The sequence below is a fragment of the Lepidothrix coronata genome, unplaced genomic scaffold, assembly GCF_001604755.1.
Source record: "Lepidothrix coronata isolate B3197 unplaced genomic scaffold, Lepidothrix_coronata-1.0 Scaffold59, whole genome shotgun sequence".
NCBI lineage: Eukaryota > Metazoa > Chordata > Aves > Passeriformes > Pipridae > Lepidothrix > Lepidothrix coronata.
Window position 1 is genome coordinate 2,665,816 of NW_016690239.1, and position 16,791 is coordinate 2,682,606.

The window sequence follows — 16,791 nt, forward strand, 5'->3', positions numbered from 1 at the left end:
CACTTCAGAAGCAGTTAAAATCCCAGCGTTGCCCAGAACAGCATAAGCTCTTTTTGAATGCGATTTAACATGCTTACCCAGTCTCTTTGTTGATGGTTCGTTTGATGGGTGGTTGAAATGTAGACATTGATGTTGTTGTTATTTTTTCCTGTTCCCTATTCTTCTCCTTCTCTTCAATTCAATGGAGGAAAAAAAGCCATTGGAGACAAGTATCTGCAGGCTTTGCACTGCGAATCCTACAAATGAAGCCCTGGGCCATGTTAACATCTTCTCTTGCCAATTTTCTCTACAATCTGTTTTAGCAATTTAAGAGATCATTTTGTGTTTGAGCAAGTAAACAGGTTGAACAGCTCTGCCAATAGCTTCCAAATAGGGAGCCATGGCTCATTGTCTGTTAGGCACAGTTTCTAATTTCAGATGTGCAGATGTGCACAACTACAGTAGCAAATGTTTTGTGTTCTGCTTTAGTTGCTACTGAAGACATATTTTTATTACATTTGAGGTAGTATCCAATTCCTTATCATTTGTGCCTTTATCCAGATAACAGGTGTTTAGTTGATTGAAATTATGAGGGAAATCCTGCCCTCTGCTGCATCCCTGAAGCTGTATAATTTTAACTGGTGGTAGAATGTGACCCTTGATACTGAAAAGAAAAAAAAAAAACACCATGCACCATATTTCATTAAAGACATTGAAAGACAATTAATAAACAACTTTTCTCACTAAAATCCACATAAAACACTTTCAAAAATGCTTCAAGATTTTCATGCTCTCTCTCTGCAGCCAGTATAGGCTTCACTAATTTCAGTGAGGAGTTTAAGTCCCTATACAAGGGGGAGACACTCTCTTACCCCATAGGGGGGTGATTCAGTGACCTTCCCTTGACTAAACTCTACTGTCCTTCCAAACTTCTTCACCAAAATAGAGTATCTTGGAAACGTGCTTTTTAAAGCAGATTTAATCTGTTTTCTTATTTTCCTTCTTTGCATTATCATACAGTTTTCATTTCATATACAATCCAAACCTACTGGAAAAATGAGTCACATATAAATAAATGAATTGTATTACTTCATTTTGCTAGTTCTCAAAGGCAAGAAGGGCACAGATGTGCCGGGCTTCTTGCTCCTACATGGCTTAATTTCATAACAGCATTAATATGGAAGTGAGAAATGCCTTTACATGGGCTCTCAAAGCAACCAGGGCAACCACTGTGAAAGCTTCCATGCATCCTTTGAGCCATACAACCAAGGCAGCAACCTCTACTATCCAAGCACTGGCCTTATCTTAATGAAAGCTTCTCACTCCAATTTGTAAGGACACCTGTTTTCTTTTATACTTTGCAGACATTTACCAGGAACAGATTTAAGAAAGAGCAGCTTATTTCACATAGGATAAAACATGCTTCAACTCATATAGCTAGACATAAAAGTGCAGTGGCAGTAAGCTGCAGCTCATTGCTGCAAACCACTGAAAGTGTTCCATTTCCCGAAAGAAAATATTATTTTATTGAGTTCCTACTTCCTCATTTAGCCAGTGTCATGACAAATCAATAATGTTTTGCCATCATCTTTAATTATTCTGTTCTTTTTGCCACCTTAATTTTTTCCTTGCAAAACCAGAGTGCAGTTAGCTTATTTGCAAATCACCTATAAAAATACATGGTATGTTTTTCATTTTGAGAATATTCACATTCATATTGAAAATCCTCTCAAAGTTCAAGACAAACAAAAACCACTGCAAGGTCCTTTAACAAAATTTACATATTTCTCTGTGTGAACAGTATACGTTTTTTTAATGACTACATATTCAATGCTAAAAGCATGTTGTACATCAGCAGAACTGGGCTTTTAATGACAAAAAAAAACATGAGATACTGGTACACATTTTATTCTTTTCTACAAAACTGCATTCTGGTCCTAATACTTCCATTGTGACATAAAATTAATTCCATAACTTCGGTCTAAGTCTTCAGAAGCAGGGTTGCTGGTGGCAAAATAGCAACCGAAATCCAACACCCTCTGCCAACCTTCCACTCCTCCTACGATTTTTTTTCCTCACAAGGTTTATATTCATAGCATAAGATATTCTTTAAAAAGTCAGAGAGCACTGTGCTAATATTAATGTATGATGTCAAACAAAAAAGACAATATTTTAAAAGTATTTATGCTAATTAACATCTATTACCATTAGTTTTATTTTTTTATTTATCTTTATCAAGAATATCTACACATTTAACTGTGCTCACTTACCCCTTCAATGAAGTTGTTACAATTTTGGTTCAAATAGGCTCTTTGAGAAGTATCTAATACTTCAAGGTGAAATCAAAACAAAACTGAAAATTGAATAGATATGTTAGTATTCTTCCATTTTTCTATATATGAAAAGTAAAATTAATCTAAAATTATTAAAGTGCTTACCTTTCAGTGTCTTGAAACCTTAATTAGATCCTTAGTCGATGACATATACTGCTTATCTGATAAATACAGAAACTACTCTGTGTGGAATGCATTTCTATAATACAGCAGTTTTCTAATTAGATTCAAGTTGTGGCCTATGCAGAATTATTTTTCTAGGATATAATGCTATAAATGAATTTATTATTTAAGCATAAGCAGAAATGAAATGCAACTTCTTTTATCATGCACATTTTAAAATTCCATTTTACACATCAAGATTAATTCTTTATAATAGATTTCCTTACTTGGAATCTGTCAGCTGCATACATAGAGAAAAGAAAACAACTCTGTATTGTTAAGATTGGATAGAACAAATCTAGATTGTTAAGACTGGGTGGTTAAAAATGAAGAGACAGGAGTGGTACATGCAATCACCAAGGAAAAAACTGAAATAAAACCATTTTTCACATTTAAAAAAGCTATTTCTGAGACTGAAAAGTCAGATAGGTATCTTTGGTTCAGGAACCAGACAGTATCCTAAGTTGTGCTAGAAGAGAAACCCCCTCAATCCATTGAAACATAGAGATAGGAAAAAAGCTCTTTCCCATGTCACAAAACTACTTGTTTGTTTTTATCATCTCCTTTTCCCACAACAGAAAACCCAATACTCTTTCAACAAGAGAGAGATAAAGAGCATGCAAGTGAGTTGTGTCATACTGTTCTGTAGTCTGATGTTGAGGGTACTGGGCTTGGGATATCTAATTAAATTTCTTGGCATGCCAGTATCCAAAACTGAGCACCACAGGCCTGCTGCAGGGTACTCGTCTCAACCTCTCCCAACAGAGCAGACCCGTGTGAGGGATTAAGTATTCATCAGAGCATTGCTCGTTTCATCTCCTTGATGCATTCCAGAGCTACCCCATGCAAAAGAATCACTCTTGCTTTAGAAAGCTATATAGGTCACGAGAGGACCTCATTTAAGTTCCTGGTCTGAATAAAAAATACAGCTGATTAAAACCAGGGACTTGTTGAAGTTTCCCAGATCCCAAATGGAAGTCTTAATGGCCATGCTTTTTGCCACTCTGAAGAATACATCTTCCCCTCTCACAAACCAGTAATTTCAGTTAACTCGGTGTGAACATAAGATGAGCTTTTGTTCTCATCTTATCTATGCACAGGAGCATTTGCACATCTCTTAAACTTACAGTCCTCTCCGTTGGCCAATGCTCCAGGAAATAAGCCCAAATTTTTCACCTCTAAGAGCAGCTGTGGACATCAAAATCTTAACTAGTCAATGCTTTGGCAAGAATGGTACATCTCCCTTCCTGTGAAAAACTAGTATAGTTCATTGATATTTTTTTTCCCAATAATATATCAACCTGAAAAAAGTTTTTTCTTTCAAGTAAATAATTTCCATCATTTTCTTCTGATTATACTTACACTGGGTGTTTCTGATGCCATGCTGTTATTTTATTACCACAGAGAACAATTCAAAAACATTTTCCCAAAATAATCCATGGAGACAAGTTCTTGTAGCAGAAGAATGATCAGAAGGAAAACCAAGACAAGATAATTGTATTGATTCTGTATCACTTCTAGCTCACATTAGTTCTTACCTATTTTATATATATCATAACTTGCACTACATATCACCCAATATCCCTTCATGCAGTGAGTTAAACATGTTATGAAGGAATACAACGCAAACAAATAACTTTCCTAGTGAAAGTTAGTCAATAAGTCAGTAAAAAAATAATTAAAAAAAAAATAGTAAGTCAGAAAAGGTCCCATTTTTAAAAATCTGATTCCTGTAAGCTAATGAAACACATTAAGTTTTGCTATTTGTCATTTCTTTCTCATCTTGCAGAACACTGTCTTGCATGTATTTTCTTTTAAAACTCAGCATCAAAATTTTATCTGCTTTTAGAAAACTCCATCTTGCCAGTTATGCTATTTTTTTCAGTTTTACAGCCCCTGTTAAAAAAGAGACAAAACTGTATAACTTACATAATTTATATAGTTTATATGTAAATTAAAAGTTACAAAAGTATTCTTACTCGCTATCAAATCTATCAGAAAAGGAAAAAGTGTCAAATCATTTTAATAAAGAAAATACTTTGAGCATACTCGCTGAAAGCTGGAGAGGTGAACACACGTTTCCAATGTGCTGTACAAGTCCATGGTATACAGTTACACACACTTCAAAATCAGACATACACAAATTTATCACCAAAATCATATTCTGCACTCACACAGACTTCATCAGAAGCACCAACAAACATACTTAAACACACTAGTTCTCCATCTACAATCACTTGAGGTAGCAGTCACATACATTACTGATTTGTTCCTGTGTCCTTTTCAGTCTTTGTAACTCAGGCGTATCAGTCACAATACTGAACCCTCTTCCTTTGCTTTCTTCAAAGTCTCTTTTGTATTTTACCTACAGAATAGAAAATACAGAAGAACAGGGTTGTTTTCATTTTCCATAATTTGCCGCTAGCAATCTAGCAATTCCTTTTTACTGTAAATAAAGGACTTGTAAAAGGCTTTCAGCTTTTAAAGGAGAAGCCTGATTTCATCCACTAACAGAGATAGGCAGCAAGTGGACAAAACTTCCCAGTGCCTGAGCAACTGCCTCCTCTGGGGGTGCCACGGGCTCACCTCCACGCATACTGCAGCTGTGGAAAGACCAGTCTGTGGTCATTTCATTCTCAGAGCAGTTACCACAGAACTATAGACGCCCGTACAGCATCAAGCAAGCACCTATACTCGCACAAAAAAATAGCTATAACTAAATTTGGAGGTCTTCTAATACACAGCTTCCCATTTCACTCTCTCTTCATGATTATTCTACCAGTCTCTTTCCCTGTTGAAACATAAATTACACATTAAAAAATACTGCATGAAAAGAGTATTCAGAATATCATGAAGTCAAACACTGGTAAGTTAGGGAATGGCTGCCTGTATAAGCTTAATTTTTCCCTCTTGCACATATGCATTCAGATATTGTCTTTGATCAGGTACTCATCCTTTGACATAACCTTTGACAAGGCCCCCTGCTTTATTCTCTACACAGCAGAGATGATTCCATATGCAGTTGTATCTTTTTTTCGGACCAGACTATACAAATCCTACCATCAAGGCAGGAATATTAGTTTTATCAGGATCTTTTATACAGCTCTCATCACATTAATCAATCTTCATAATGCACCCTGGAAAGTGGGAATGGCAATATCCACGCTTCTAGGGCAACGTGCAAACTGAGGTGAAATGAGCTTAATTTCCAAAAACACATAGGGGTCTCAGGGTGTTCACTCTCAGATTCCTAACAGTTGAATATGTTCAAATTATGGACTTTGACTTACAAATACCCAGTACTTCTGCAAAATCAGTCTTGGGGATCTCAGTTTCAACATAAAGAAACAAGATATATTAAGTCACTGTTGAGCAACAGACAAACTCTGCAGAGTCAGGACCCATCTCTCCCCGGATGGATTCATCTACCTTACCCATATAAACTTCCTTTTACTTCCTATGTCTCCTGCTTTATTCACTACACACATCCAGATTTTGCAGCACCTGGGAGAGCACTAGTACAAAGCAGGATTCTCCTTCACAAAACTGATAACCAGAAAACATTCACCACATGTACCAAGTTCAGGGTTGGCTTAGGTTTATTTTACAAGCAAGTACCTAATGTTATGACGGTCATGCACAGGAAGAAATACCTCTAGATCATGAATGTTAAGTTTCAGAAGGCTATAGAATAGAGTTTGTCCTCCCCATCCTAAATCTCAATGAGGACGTTAATAACTTTTGCTTTCTCTTTAAATGGCATTCTAGCATATATCATTGTATGTAGCTCACACGTAAGTCCATCACACAAATCCTTGAGACACTGCAGTATGTGACCTGATCAATGAACCATTTTTCCTATGTTCCACATTTAGAGGTAGTTGTACATTTCACAATAAAATAAATTTCACAATTTCACAAAGTATAATCTTTTCACACTACCCTAAGGCAAAGGAAGCAGCACTGCCACTGGGGCTTTTGAGAAAACCATGGGTTGGTTGGCCCATGCCTTTCTGTTCATCTCCCCCAGGTTCAACTCCTCTGTACCTTTCCTTCCATTTGACCACTGTATTCAGGTAATCACTTTGTCTCCTAAATTTCTAAACTACACTAGTCCGTCTCTCCTTGGCTTCTTGCCAAATCCCTTTATCCAAGGTGCTCCAATTTTCATTGCCTATTATCTCCCTTCTACCAAATGACTCTCCATCTTCCCACTGACCCTCAGAGGATTCCTTAAACATATTATTCCAGGACTGCTGCTAAGAAAGAGGTCTTGGAAGTATCTGTAAACTTTCTTTATTTGAAGTCATACAAAACTTTATCAAAATTGGACAGACTTCCATGGCCAAGGACACGTACCTAACAAAAAAGACTTCCATTTCAGCAAGCTTCAGCTCCTCAGCCCTAAATGCCAAGAAAACTGAACTGTTAAACAACTTAATAATAATAAAAAAAAAATTAACCCCACTTGTTAATAATTCCAAGGGAACAAAAGTTTATCCTAGTCTCAGCCTTGGGAACTGCTAAGTATTTTGCATAAAAATTCCACATTTGACCCGAAGCAGGCAGCTGACATGGAAATGCTCAGTCTTACTGTTTAAAGTTTACCAGAATTATGAGCAAGTGAACACATCTTACAATGAGAAATGGGCTTAGCCCTGCCTACAAGAGAGATTACCTATTCTTAGAAAGAGCATTTCCTGCTATTAATTCCAAATGTTCTATCCATTAACTTCAAATGACCTTTATTCATCTTACAGAGGAACAGAAGAAGAAGAAAGGGAGGGAACTAGATAGTTTTAACTTAATATTATTTTAATCCTTCAGTCAGATAAAAAGGGCTTCTACTCTCTATTAATAAATCACTTGACAAGAGTAAGGTTAACTATAGTTCTCAGAGCAGCTACTCTGAAACAATAAAAAAATTATGTAAAACATTAGTAGAGTTAATATATGCATTATTGGATTTTGCTATCTAACTTCAAAACGTAGTTTTGAGTTATAAAAATCACAAAGAAACATAATAAATCATGAAGACCACCACTCTTTGAAATGTAGCCCACTAAAACTGCTAATTAGCATAAGTTCAAAAGACAAAACACCTCAGTTTCCACAAAATGTGAAATAATAAAGACGTCATCAGTCATTTAGAACTTGGATCTAAACACAACTCTTATTTAAGTATCAAGAATTAACGTGAATGAGGAGGGGACAAAACAACTGCTGATTGACGCCCAATTTCAGATAATTTAAAAGTTCAAGTTTTGCTTGACCAGAAAACTTTTAGTAACAAAATCTGGGATTAAAATGCAAATTAATTGCTTTAAACAAATTTACAGTAGAAAAGAATATTCTGTACAGGAGCAGTAAAAATCACTATAACAATTGATTTAACCACATACTGGGTCTGTCTGGGATGGAGTTAAATTTCCTCATAGCAGCCCATATAGTGCTATGCTTTGAATTTGTATCTAGAGCAGTGCTTTGGCTATTGCTGAGCAGTGCTCACACAGAGTCATCCCTAACCTCACCCAAAGACCAGTAGGCTCGGTGTGGGTGAGGGACTGGGAGCTGACACAGCCAGGACAGCTGACTCAAACTGACCAAAGGGGTATTACATATCATAAAACACCATGCTCAACAGCAAAAGCAAAGGGGGAGAGCAGACTTCAGTGGTTAAGGCATTTGTACCAGGGCCCTACTTCCCAGGAAGTGGCTGGACATTGCCTGCTGATGGGAAGCAGAGAATAAATTTTGCTTTTGCTTTGCTTCTGAGGGCAGCCCTTGTATTTTTAAAAAAAAAAAAAAAAACAACCACAAGAAGGTTTTTATTGTATTTTCTCCCTCTGTCTTGCTGAGGAGAGGGAATAAGAGAGCAGCTTGGTGGGCATCTGGCAGCCAGCCAAGATCAACCCAAACGGGAACCCTTGAAATTTAGTTTTGAAATGGAAATGTCAATAACCCCTAATGACTGAATCATAAATGCAGTCATTTCCTACAAATACGATTTTCAGCAACTCCTCACCAAAATCCCAGCCAGTGGTTCATAATGCTTCCCTCTTGGCTCCAAAATTGAGTGCAGTCTCACAAATGCAGAGCACCCTCAGTGGTGACTACCCTGAAAAATTGATCCTTTGAGAGACAATGTGTGGCATAAACATTAGAAATAAAACTGTAATAAATCACCATAAATGAAAAAGTTTTAAGAGAAAATACTTCATGAGAAGTAATTCTGCACAAACCCACAGTGAAAGGAGTAAGTGATCCAACAGATCTTTAAAAAACCAAACTTCTCATATTTGTGACATCAGCAAGAGATGTCACATCTCATGACATCTCATTTAGAGACTCAAAGACAGGATTGTGTAAATCCATTCATGAGGTCAGCATGAAGAAGCCAGAAGGTCCATCTTACACTGAAGGACAGAGGGTCCATCTTACTCGGTACATAAAATATTACGCTGAGAAAATGCTGCTTATTTTTTTCACAGGTACACTTGGTACTTGGCAGCAAAGCCACCTATTAGCAAAACAAGATTAATTTTTCCTGGGAAAAATACTCTGAAAATATAAAGGGACCCTAAAAGATTGATTATACTCTTGGGGGTTTTGGCACCTACCCTTAGTCCAGACTGATTTGCAATACCAGAAGTACATATTAGTTGAACAAACAACACAGGAGTCCAAAACCACCAAACAAAAAAGCAGAGCAAGAATACAATATGGTGGATCCTCATACTCTTATCCATCCCATCCCTATCAGAAAGTTACTCAGCTACTACAAAGCAAACATTAAATCACCAAAAGCTAAGGCAGTGTTAAAGCTAGTTTCCTGTACAGTCCCTTCTCCACTTCCCTGTACAGACCAGGTAGTTGTGTAGTTAAATCTCCTTTCTTATTCTGACACACTGCATAGCCCCACAGATTGGCATCATCATGCCTCACATCCAGCAAGGAAGGAATAAGCACGGTAGAATGGGAGAATAGGATCCCTCACACCCACATTTGCCCAGAGAGGAATCTTCATAGACCTACTGTCTTTACCACACCCTGAATATTTATGAATTTGTTTCATTATGTTATGTTTGAGGCTTGCCCAAAGCCATCTGCTCCTTCTGTGCCCAGCACACACAACTACCTCCCAAAGGTCACCATCTGCTAATACACTGGTTTTCACAGACTGGCAAGAAATCCTCTCCCACAGTAAAGGTCCTAGAGGCACATCTTGGCAAAGATGCCTTTGTTTGGTTCTGCTTATTTCATAGAGCACATAGTCTGCTGATTTTGCCTTGATTTATCTTACTTCTTACAAAATTAATGGCAAGACATAGAAAAAACATACTCTGTAAGTTAAGTTTTTATGAACATGACTAAAACAAATGTCCACAGATAAATCAAACGTAAAGAACAATTCTAGACTAAACTCAGTAAGACTTCTATTTATTTGACCAATCTCTCTTATAAAGGATCCTAAACACTCTCTTATTTGACAAAGGTAGGTTTCAGTCTTCATGGCATAGTTTGTCTCTTTGTATCCTAACACTGCCCATAGCTCAACATCCCATTAATTTCCTGCTTGTATTAGAGGCACATTTAAGTCCCATCTAAGACCCAACAACAGTTCCATTTAAGACTCAATCTGCCCAAGCATTGCTTCTCCTAATGGCAGTAAAACATGGTCTTCCCACTGTCACTCCATTAGAACTATTGCCCACAGTAAATTTAAACAGCTGTCTGGAATGCAGAAACTGAGAGCAGCCTATAGGGCAGACTAAACTGTGCTCAAAACTTTTATATGAACTGGAAGCTATAGGCTGGACGTTCCTTAGGGAAATCAAGGAGCCATTAATTCCTAAAAGGCCACTGATGAATGAGTTCTGCTGGAATAAGGGACTGTAGGGTTACAGATTTCATCACTTTTCTCAGATAAAACAAAATAAAAATTCCCCAAGACTGCATTTTGCAATTTTTTCAAATGGTCTTTAGAATGCACAAGTCAAATTTTAGATTTTTTTTTCCCTTTTAATATAGAAAAAAAGCCATTTTCACAACTCACATCTCTCAAGCATTCATCATAATAGTTGAAACTTTCTGAGAGTAGACAGTTTCTTATTCAAAGATGATTTAAAGCTGAAAACGTCAATACTCCAACACAATGCAAAACTTTTGCATCTATATGGAGTAAAAATTTTCAAGTACCATCACTATCATTAAATATTATGTCTTTCTACATACATCATTCAAATATTGGGCAAGTCTGTCTGTGCTACCCTACGAAGTACAGCCTCAGCAAGTCTCCAACCATCTGCAAATCTCTGCATTGTAATTTCCTGAAGACCTTTGCAGTTTTACCAGGGAACTACTTCTAACAAACAAAAATCTTGGAATCCACATCAGAACAGTTAAAATGTTGGATGGGTGCAAATTAAAATCTATAAATAGTAACTCTGGAGATAATGTCTCCATAATGTGGTCTTGTCACACTGAAGATGATGTGAGTGGCTCAGAGAAAATGCGTGGACAAAAGCATTCCACACCCCAGGATGTGCAGGGGCAGGAAATTGGAGGCAGTGAGAGATCAACAATTTCAGAATGAGAAAAAGATGGAGTCCTCCACACAACAGCATGTGAACAGTAGTCAGGATCCAAGTAAAATTACAGCTGAAGAGAGTGAGATCTGATACTGTTTCAACAGGCTTGTTGACTAGGTTCCACTCCATCAAAAATCATTTCCATTGAAACTAGCTCGGTGCTTCTGCCCGAGAAATTATTTTTATGCCAAGTATGCTCTCAAGTGCCTTGCACCTTGTTTTGCTATTCAGCAAAGTGGAAGTCAGTGATATTCTTTTCTATTAAAATATAACACTACTGTTCTCCAAAGGCTGCACACACAGAGAAGATAACAAGCCAGACTCAGAACAAGCTGATTTTCCCCCATTTCCACCAGTGACTATCATCCATTCAATTTGTGAACCAAACTTTATATCCACATTTTAAGAAGCAGTAAACAAATTCCATGCAGAACTGCAGCTGAGGAGATATGACGTGGCAACCTTCATGACAAAGACATACTGTCACATCTTCTGTCCACTCCCTATCACTTGGTATATGCTGTGTTTGAACTACTTTATCTCCAAGAAACAGAAGTCTGGGGAGGTGAAGGATTTCTTACTCTACCACAACAGAAATAGAGTAGACTTTACCATATCTCATCTCCAGGCAGAAAATGAAATATTGACATATATAATCCAAATGCAGCCTGATAAATTACCACAAATTTTAATAATACCCTCCAAAATGAAACCAGTGACAGCAAACTCCTCCAGAGATAATTATCAGACATAGAGGGGGTAAAAAAAGAAAAACGCAAATCCCATTTTAATGTCTCATGTATAGATTTGCTAACTCCTGGAATATTTTTTTTATCTCCAGGGCCTGAACTAAACATACAGTCCCTGTCTTGCTGTTTTCATCGCCAGAAAAGAAAATGGTCAGGCAATCACCAGGAAAATTATGTACTCATGAGCTCTGTGCTCTGAAGGAAGTATGCAGCAAATCACAAGCACACATGAGCTTGCTATGCCTACACTCCAAGGTGGACAGAAAATACGTAACTGCTGGTTGGTTAGGTCATCAACACTGAGCTAGCAAGCCCTGCTGAGAGGCAGGATGTGTTATCTCGGGCTCAGTGCCATGCAAACCACGGCCATTCAGCCTGTAGTTGGCTCATAGTACTAGCAGAGCTCCAAGGCATCTGCACACTGGGTAGAAAAAACATACAACACAAAAATGCACATCCACACAAAAGGCAGGCAGCTACAACAGCTATCTGGGGAGGGAGGAGGGGAGGCGTAAAAAAAGAAACAGCAAACATTCATTTCCCTGCAAAACTCCACCAAATAAAACCTTCTAAAACTTACCTAATAAATCTTCCAAATAACACAAGGGTCATATCAGTCCAAAGAGTGTAGAATATTCACACCAAAAACTGAACTAAAAAAATACAGCATGGCATGTAAAGAAGATTGACCACAGAAGGGATGTAAAGAAGACTGATTTCAGAAAATTGTAATACAGACCAAAGGCACAAGTTGTAGTCATATGCTACAAAAGGTAACCAAAACAAACATTATTGGGCAAGAGAAGCTAGAACATGACATGTGAAGAAAAAAAAAAACAGTAAAACTCTAATGAACAACTGCTCAAAAAATCAGGGAATGTTCACTGCTGTAGCAGGAGAAAGAGGCTCAAATGAACCCAAACTGAGAGCCACCAGAATGCAGCTCAGAGCAAAGTGCAGAGGAAAAGAAACTGAAAAATCTAGATTTGAGCAATACAGGTGTGCAGGCACATAAGAGTCACAGAAAATAATGGGACACAGTGCAATTATACTCTCTGGCCTCTGCTAACAGCTTAGCAAACTTGGGGTCTCTCTGTCACTCAGACACCATGCAGCTGGCACCTTATATACCACTCACACTAGTAACTATCCTCTTGTCTCATTGCCTTACAGCTCGACTTGTCTATTTCCATGGTAAGGACAAGCCATCGCTTATTCCACACAGTTAACAGATCATTTGGCTTTAGGTGTTCTTATGGAAGTTCCTTGCAACTGTTTACTGTGCCATTTCTTCCTTATTTCTAGAAAGCTGATATATCAAGTGGGAGCCTGCAATGCAACCCTGGTTGCAAAATCCATGCCTGTTGCACACCGCCTGCGCCCCCTTGGCCATATTAGTTGTAGATGTCCCATGTAGTCAGTTCCTTTGTCTCTGTAAAACCAAGGGTAGGGGAGATAGACTACCCATCTTTTCCCTTTAATTGTAAACAAGTTCTGAAATCCTCAAATTTTTTCTGCCTTCCAAGTTATCTTTCTGCCATTTAGTAATGAAGATAAAACCCAAACTATCGAAGGCACCATAAAGGTAGCTTAGTGTTTTAGGAGGAACCTCCTTTTCAAAATTTGGAAGTAAAGAGGGAAAAAAATAGGAAAATCCATAAAATTAACTTCCAGCTGATACCTGCAGCTTGGCACCCAGAGATTAGTTTTAGCTGAAGTCTAGCTAGAACATGACATTAAACACTTTTTTTTTTGAGACTGTAAATTCTCCATTTTGTTCTTCATTTTAAAGTGAAAAGGAAATGAAGGTGAATGCAAAATGACGAATGTAAGAAAGGTAGTTTAAGACCAGAAAATACACAATGGACAGTTCAGTCTTGTATGTTAAAATTTTTCCTTCATTTTCAACTCTGAATGTCAGATATTCTTAAGAAATTTCAGCTGCAGAGGGGAATAATACAGAAAATATTTTGTCCCAACTAAAATCCCCAAAACTATCATAAGACAAGTGTCTGTAAAGAGAACTGAATCACTACAAATGTTAACCTTTGGAGAAGTCTATAAGGTGAATCACTCAGAGGGAATAATTTCTTAAACAATTCAGTATGTAGGCAACCTTCTATAAATGCAAATCTAATGTTTCCATCATCAGCCTCTCAAATATCATGGTAACAACAAGCAGAGTGAAACGGTTAGACACACAGGAAACTCACACAATTCCAAAATTGCAGCCACAAGAACTGAGATCAGAAGATGCCAAAGGCCACCTGTAGAATCAGTGTTGCAACCTGGTTCTGACTGTCTTTTCTTAGATGCTTGAATCATCTGAGTTTGCAATTTCCAGTACCTCTAAATCTTTTGCCTCTATTTACTTGCACTGGTAAATCTACCTCATTCACAAAGGGGATACAGGCTCATGACTCCAGAATCCCTGGGTTGAGTTCCACTTCCCTGTGCTCATTGGGATCGGCCCCCAGTCCTGCCACGACTCACAGGGAAAGACATAGATTGTCCTAGGCGCCTGACACTAAAAGACCCAAGGGATACATAAGAAAAAATCTTAGCCTCGTACTCAAGGTGAAAGTCCTATAGTGAGAACATGGTAACTTGGGGCTAGTTTTGCAGTGTTGACAGTAACAGGGAAATGAGGCCACTCCATTTGTCAGTTACCTAAGTAATGAGCAATAAAAATATATCCAGTTCCCTCATCCCGCCCCAATCAAAAACATTTGCTTCTCAAACTCTCACTTTAACATCCTTAAACAGAAATTAGACAATTAAATCATCCTCCAAGCCTGGTCTTCAATTTTAGGCTCTTCTTTGGGAGCCTCAGTTAAAGCCTGTTACAGTTATTAGGAAACTTCTGACTAAATTTAGTTTATCCTTTAATACCATTATCCCAGGGAACTCCTCAGATGCCAATAACTGGCCAGAAACAAAAAGCAAATGTCGCTAATACAGATACGGACACACAACCTCACTAACCAACTCGTTTTTACAGTGAGTGGAGAGAAAAGGACACTTAGAGAACAATTCAGCTCATCTGAAGAAGATATTTAAAAATCTTATATTTAAAACATCTTGAAAATTCCTTAAACTGTAAAAATGCAACTTAAAACTATCTAAAATATCTTTATGTATCTTGAGAAGATATCCAAAGATATCTTTAAAAAGATTATTAAATCCAAGTGAAATGAACTCTATAATGAGCTCCAACGCACCCCATCATGTTGCCTATACATCTCCTGTGATGCTATATTTTTGTGACCTACTTCAGAATATTCGTGTTCAGTTTCCTAAATCTTCAGAATTCTAGAGCTGTGCACAGATGCCAGTAATGAGTTTGGTATAGACCAGTTTTCAGCTGCATACAACAGTGGTTTTTACATTGAGAGCTGAATCACCAGATTTTTTCAAACTGTGCCTGTAGAGCAATATGTAAAACCCAACTAAAAGAGAGGTTATTTATGATGTGCAAAGGAACGAGAAGGGCAAGGTACCCTTTAAATACATCCATTATTCATTCCTACTGAATACACATGACTTCTGCTTCAAACAGCGAGGGATATGTTGTGAGAGATGCCCTTCTAATAAAAACAAGGCAGGAATGTTAGTACCAGAAGGTTCCCTGCAGGCTAAAAAGTGACAGTTGGCTGGGCTAGGATCAGAGAAAAAAGTGGGGTGTAGCAGCAGGGCCTGCTTAGACAGAAAAAAAAAAAAGTGTAAGGAAAAGGAAGGGTCCGCAAATTGGAGGAACTACTCCAGAAATGAAATGAAACCTGTTTGGAGGGGAAAAAAAAAAAAAAANAAAAAAAAAAAAAAACAACACCACAACTGCTTCAGAAAAGAAAGACCAGGCATCCCAAAGGAGCAGACAGGGACTGTACTTCCCATTTCTTATCAGAGATGTTAGCTAACAATAATGAGTGAGCAGGAGGAGAGGGAGGGGAGAGAGAACAGTTGCAAATCACCCCAGCTGTAAAAACTGCTCCCTTTGTTAAATGGCCCTTAGTGAGTGGAGAGAAGGTGAGAATTTAAAGAAGGGTCTTTGTTATTTAAATGCTATCCCGTGCTGCTTTTTCAAAACTTCCTTAGAAATGTATAGTGAGATCAATTATTTTTCAGTTCCAAGCACTAAAGGCCACAGGCTTGGGGTTTGGGGTTGGGTTTTCTTCTTTAGTGACCAGGGAAAACTAGGAGAGAGGTCATTGCCTCTTATAAAAAAGACAAATTGCATTCCTATATCTGAGACATCCTACCTTCTGATTGCTTTTAAAGTTTTGAAAACATCTACACAGATGAGTTTTATCACTACTGTAAAGCCTTCTACCTGTGAAACAAAGGAGACTGATTCTGTAAACTTTGTCATGACTTCCAATGCTGTTTATTTTTCTTTCTCACCTCCAATAAGAATGAACTTATCCCTCCCAGTAGAACCTAATCTTTTTATTTCAGGGGAGGGAAAGTAGTAACCAAAAAAGTCTGACAATAGTGATACAAACAGTATGTGACATTTGTATGCAAGGAAATAGAAAGACTGGTACACAATTTCAAAAAAACTTCTGAAAGATGCTAATTTCCTGGGATATGATGTGGTTTGGATACTTTTTAGAGATTTGTTTATCTAGAAGGAAAAAGTCTCCAGCCAGCATGCTATATTCCCTTTTTAATATCTCCAGAAACATCATGTCCTACGGAAGGCAAATACAGCTTCTGCGAGTAGTAACACAGCCAGCCTGCACAAATCAAACTGGCTGAATAAAAGATGCATTTAAATGCCCTGGAATGTTCATTAATTGCAGAGAATTTCATCCAAAGCCTACAGGACCCTCATGCGCTGGCATAATAAGAAAAGACAACTTCTGGAAATTACACAGTGTGTTTTCCAACATACTTGGTTGAATTACAGAGATTAGATACAAACTTCCCAGATTTCAAACAATTGTAATCCTTCTCCTTGACAATGTTTAATATTTT

The 16,791-nt window shown here is 37.7% G+C and overlaps 2 protein-coding genes across 6 annotated transcripts in view; both read right to left on the reverse strand.

The window, feature by feature from the left end:
* LOC108498457 (nebulette-like) overlaps nt 1–3,549 on the reverse strand; it is a 106,435-nt gene extending 102,886 nt beyond the window's left edge. Inside the window, exons 1-2 of one of the 3 annotated variants that reach the window (XM_017817227.1) lie at nt 2,250–3,549; nt 78–171 (exon numbers count right to left, since the gene is read on the reverse strand). The gene's annotated coding sequence lies outside the window, so the exon portion shown is untranslated. Of the gene's footprint in view, nt 1–77; nt 644–2,249 lie in introns of all 3 variants that reach the window. The other 2 variants (XM_017817226.1, XM_017817225.1) reach the window with 2 other exon arrangements.
* LOC108498458 (LIM zinc-binding domain-containing Nebulette) overlaps nt 1–16,791 on the reverse strand; it is a 254,776-nt gene that overhangs the window by 138,464 nt on the left and 99,521 nt on the right. For all 3 annotated transcript variants that reach the window (XM_017817231.1, XM_017817233.1, XM_017817232.1), the window contains exon 4: nt 4,732–4,839. In XM_017817231.1, coding sequence (XP_017672720.1) covers nt 4,732–4,839 — 108 coding nt within the window. The remainder of the gene's footprint in view (nt 1–4,731; nt 4,840–16,791) is intronic.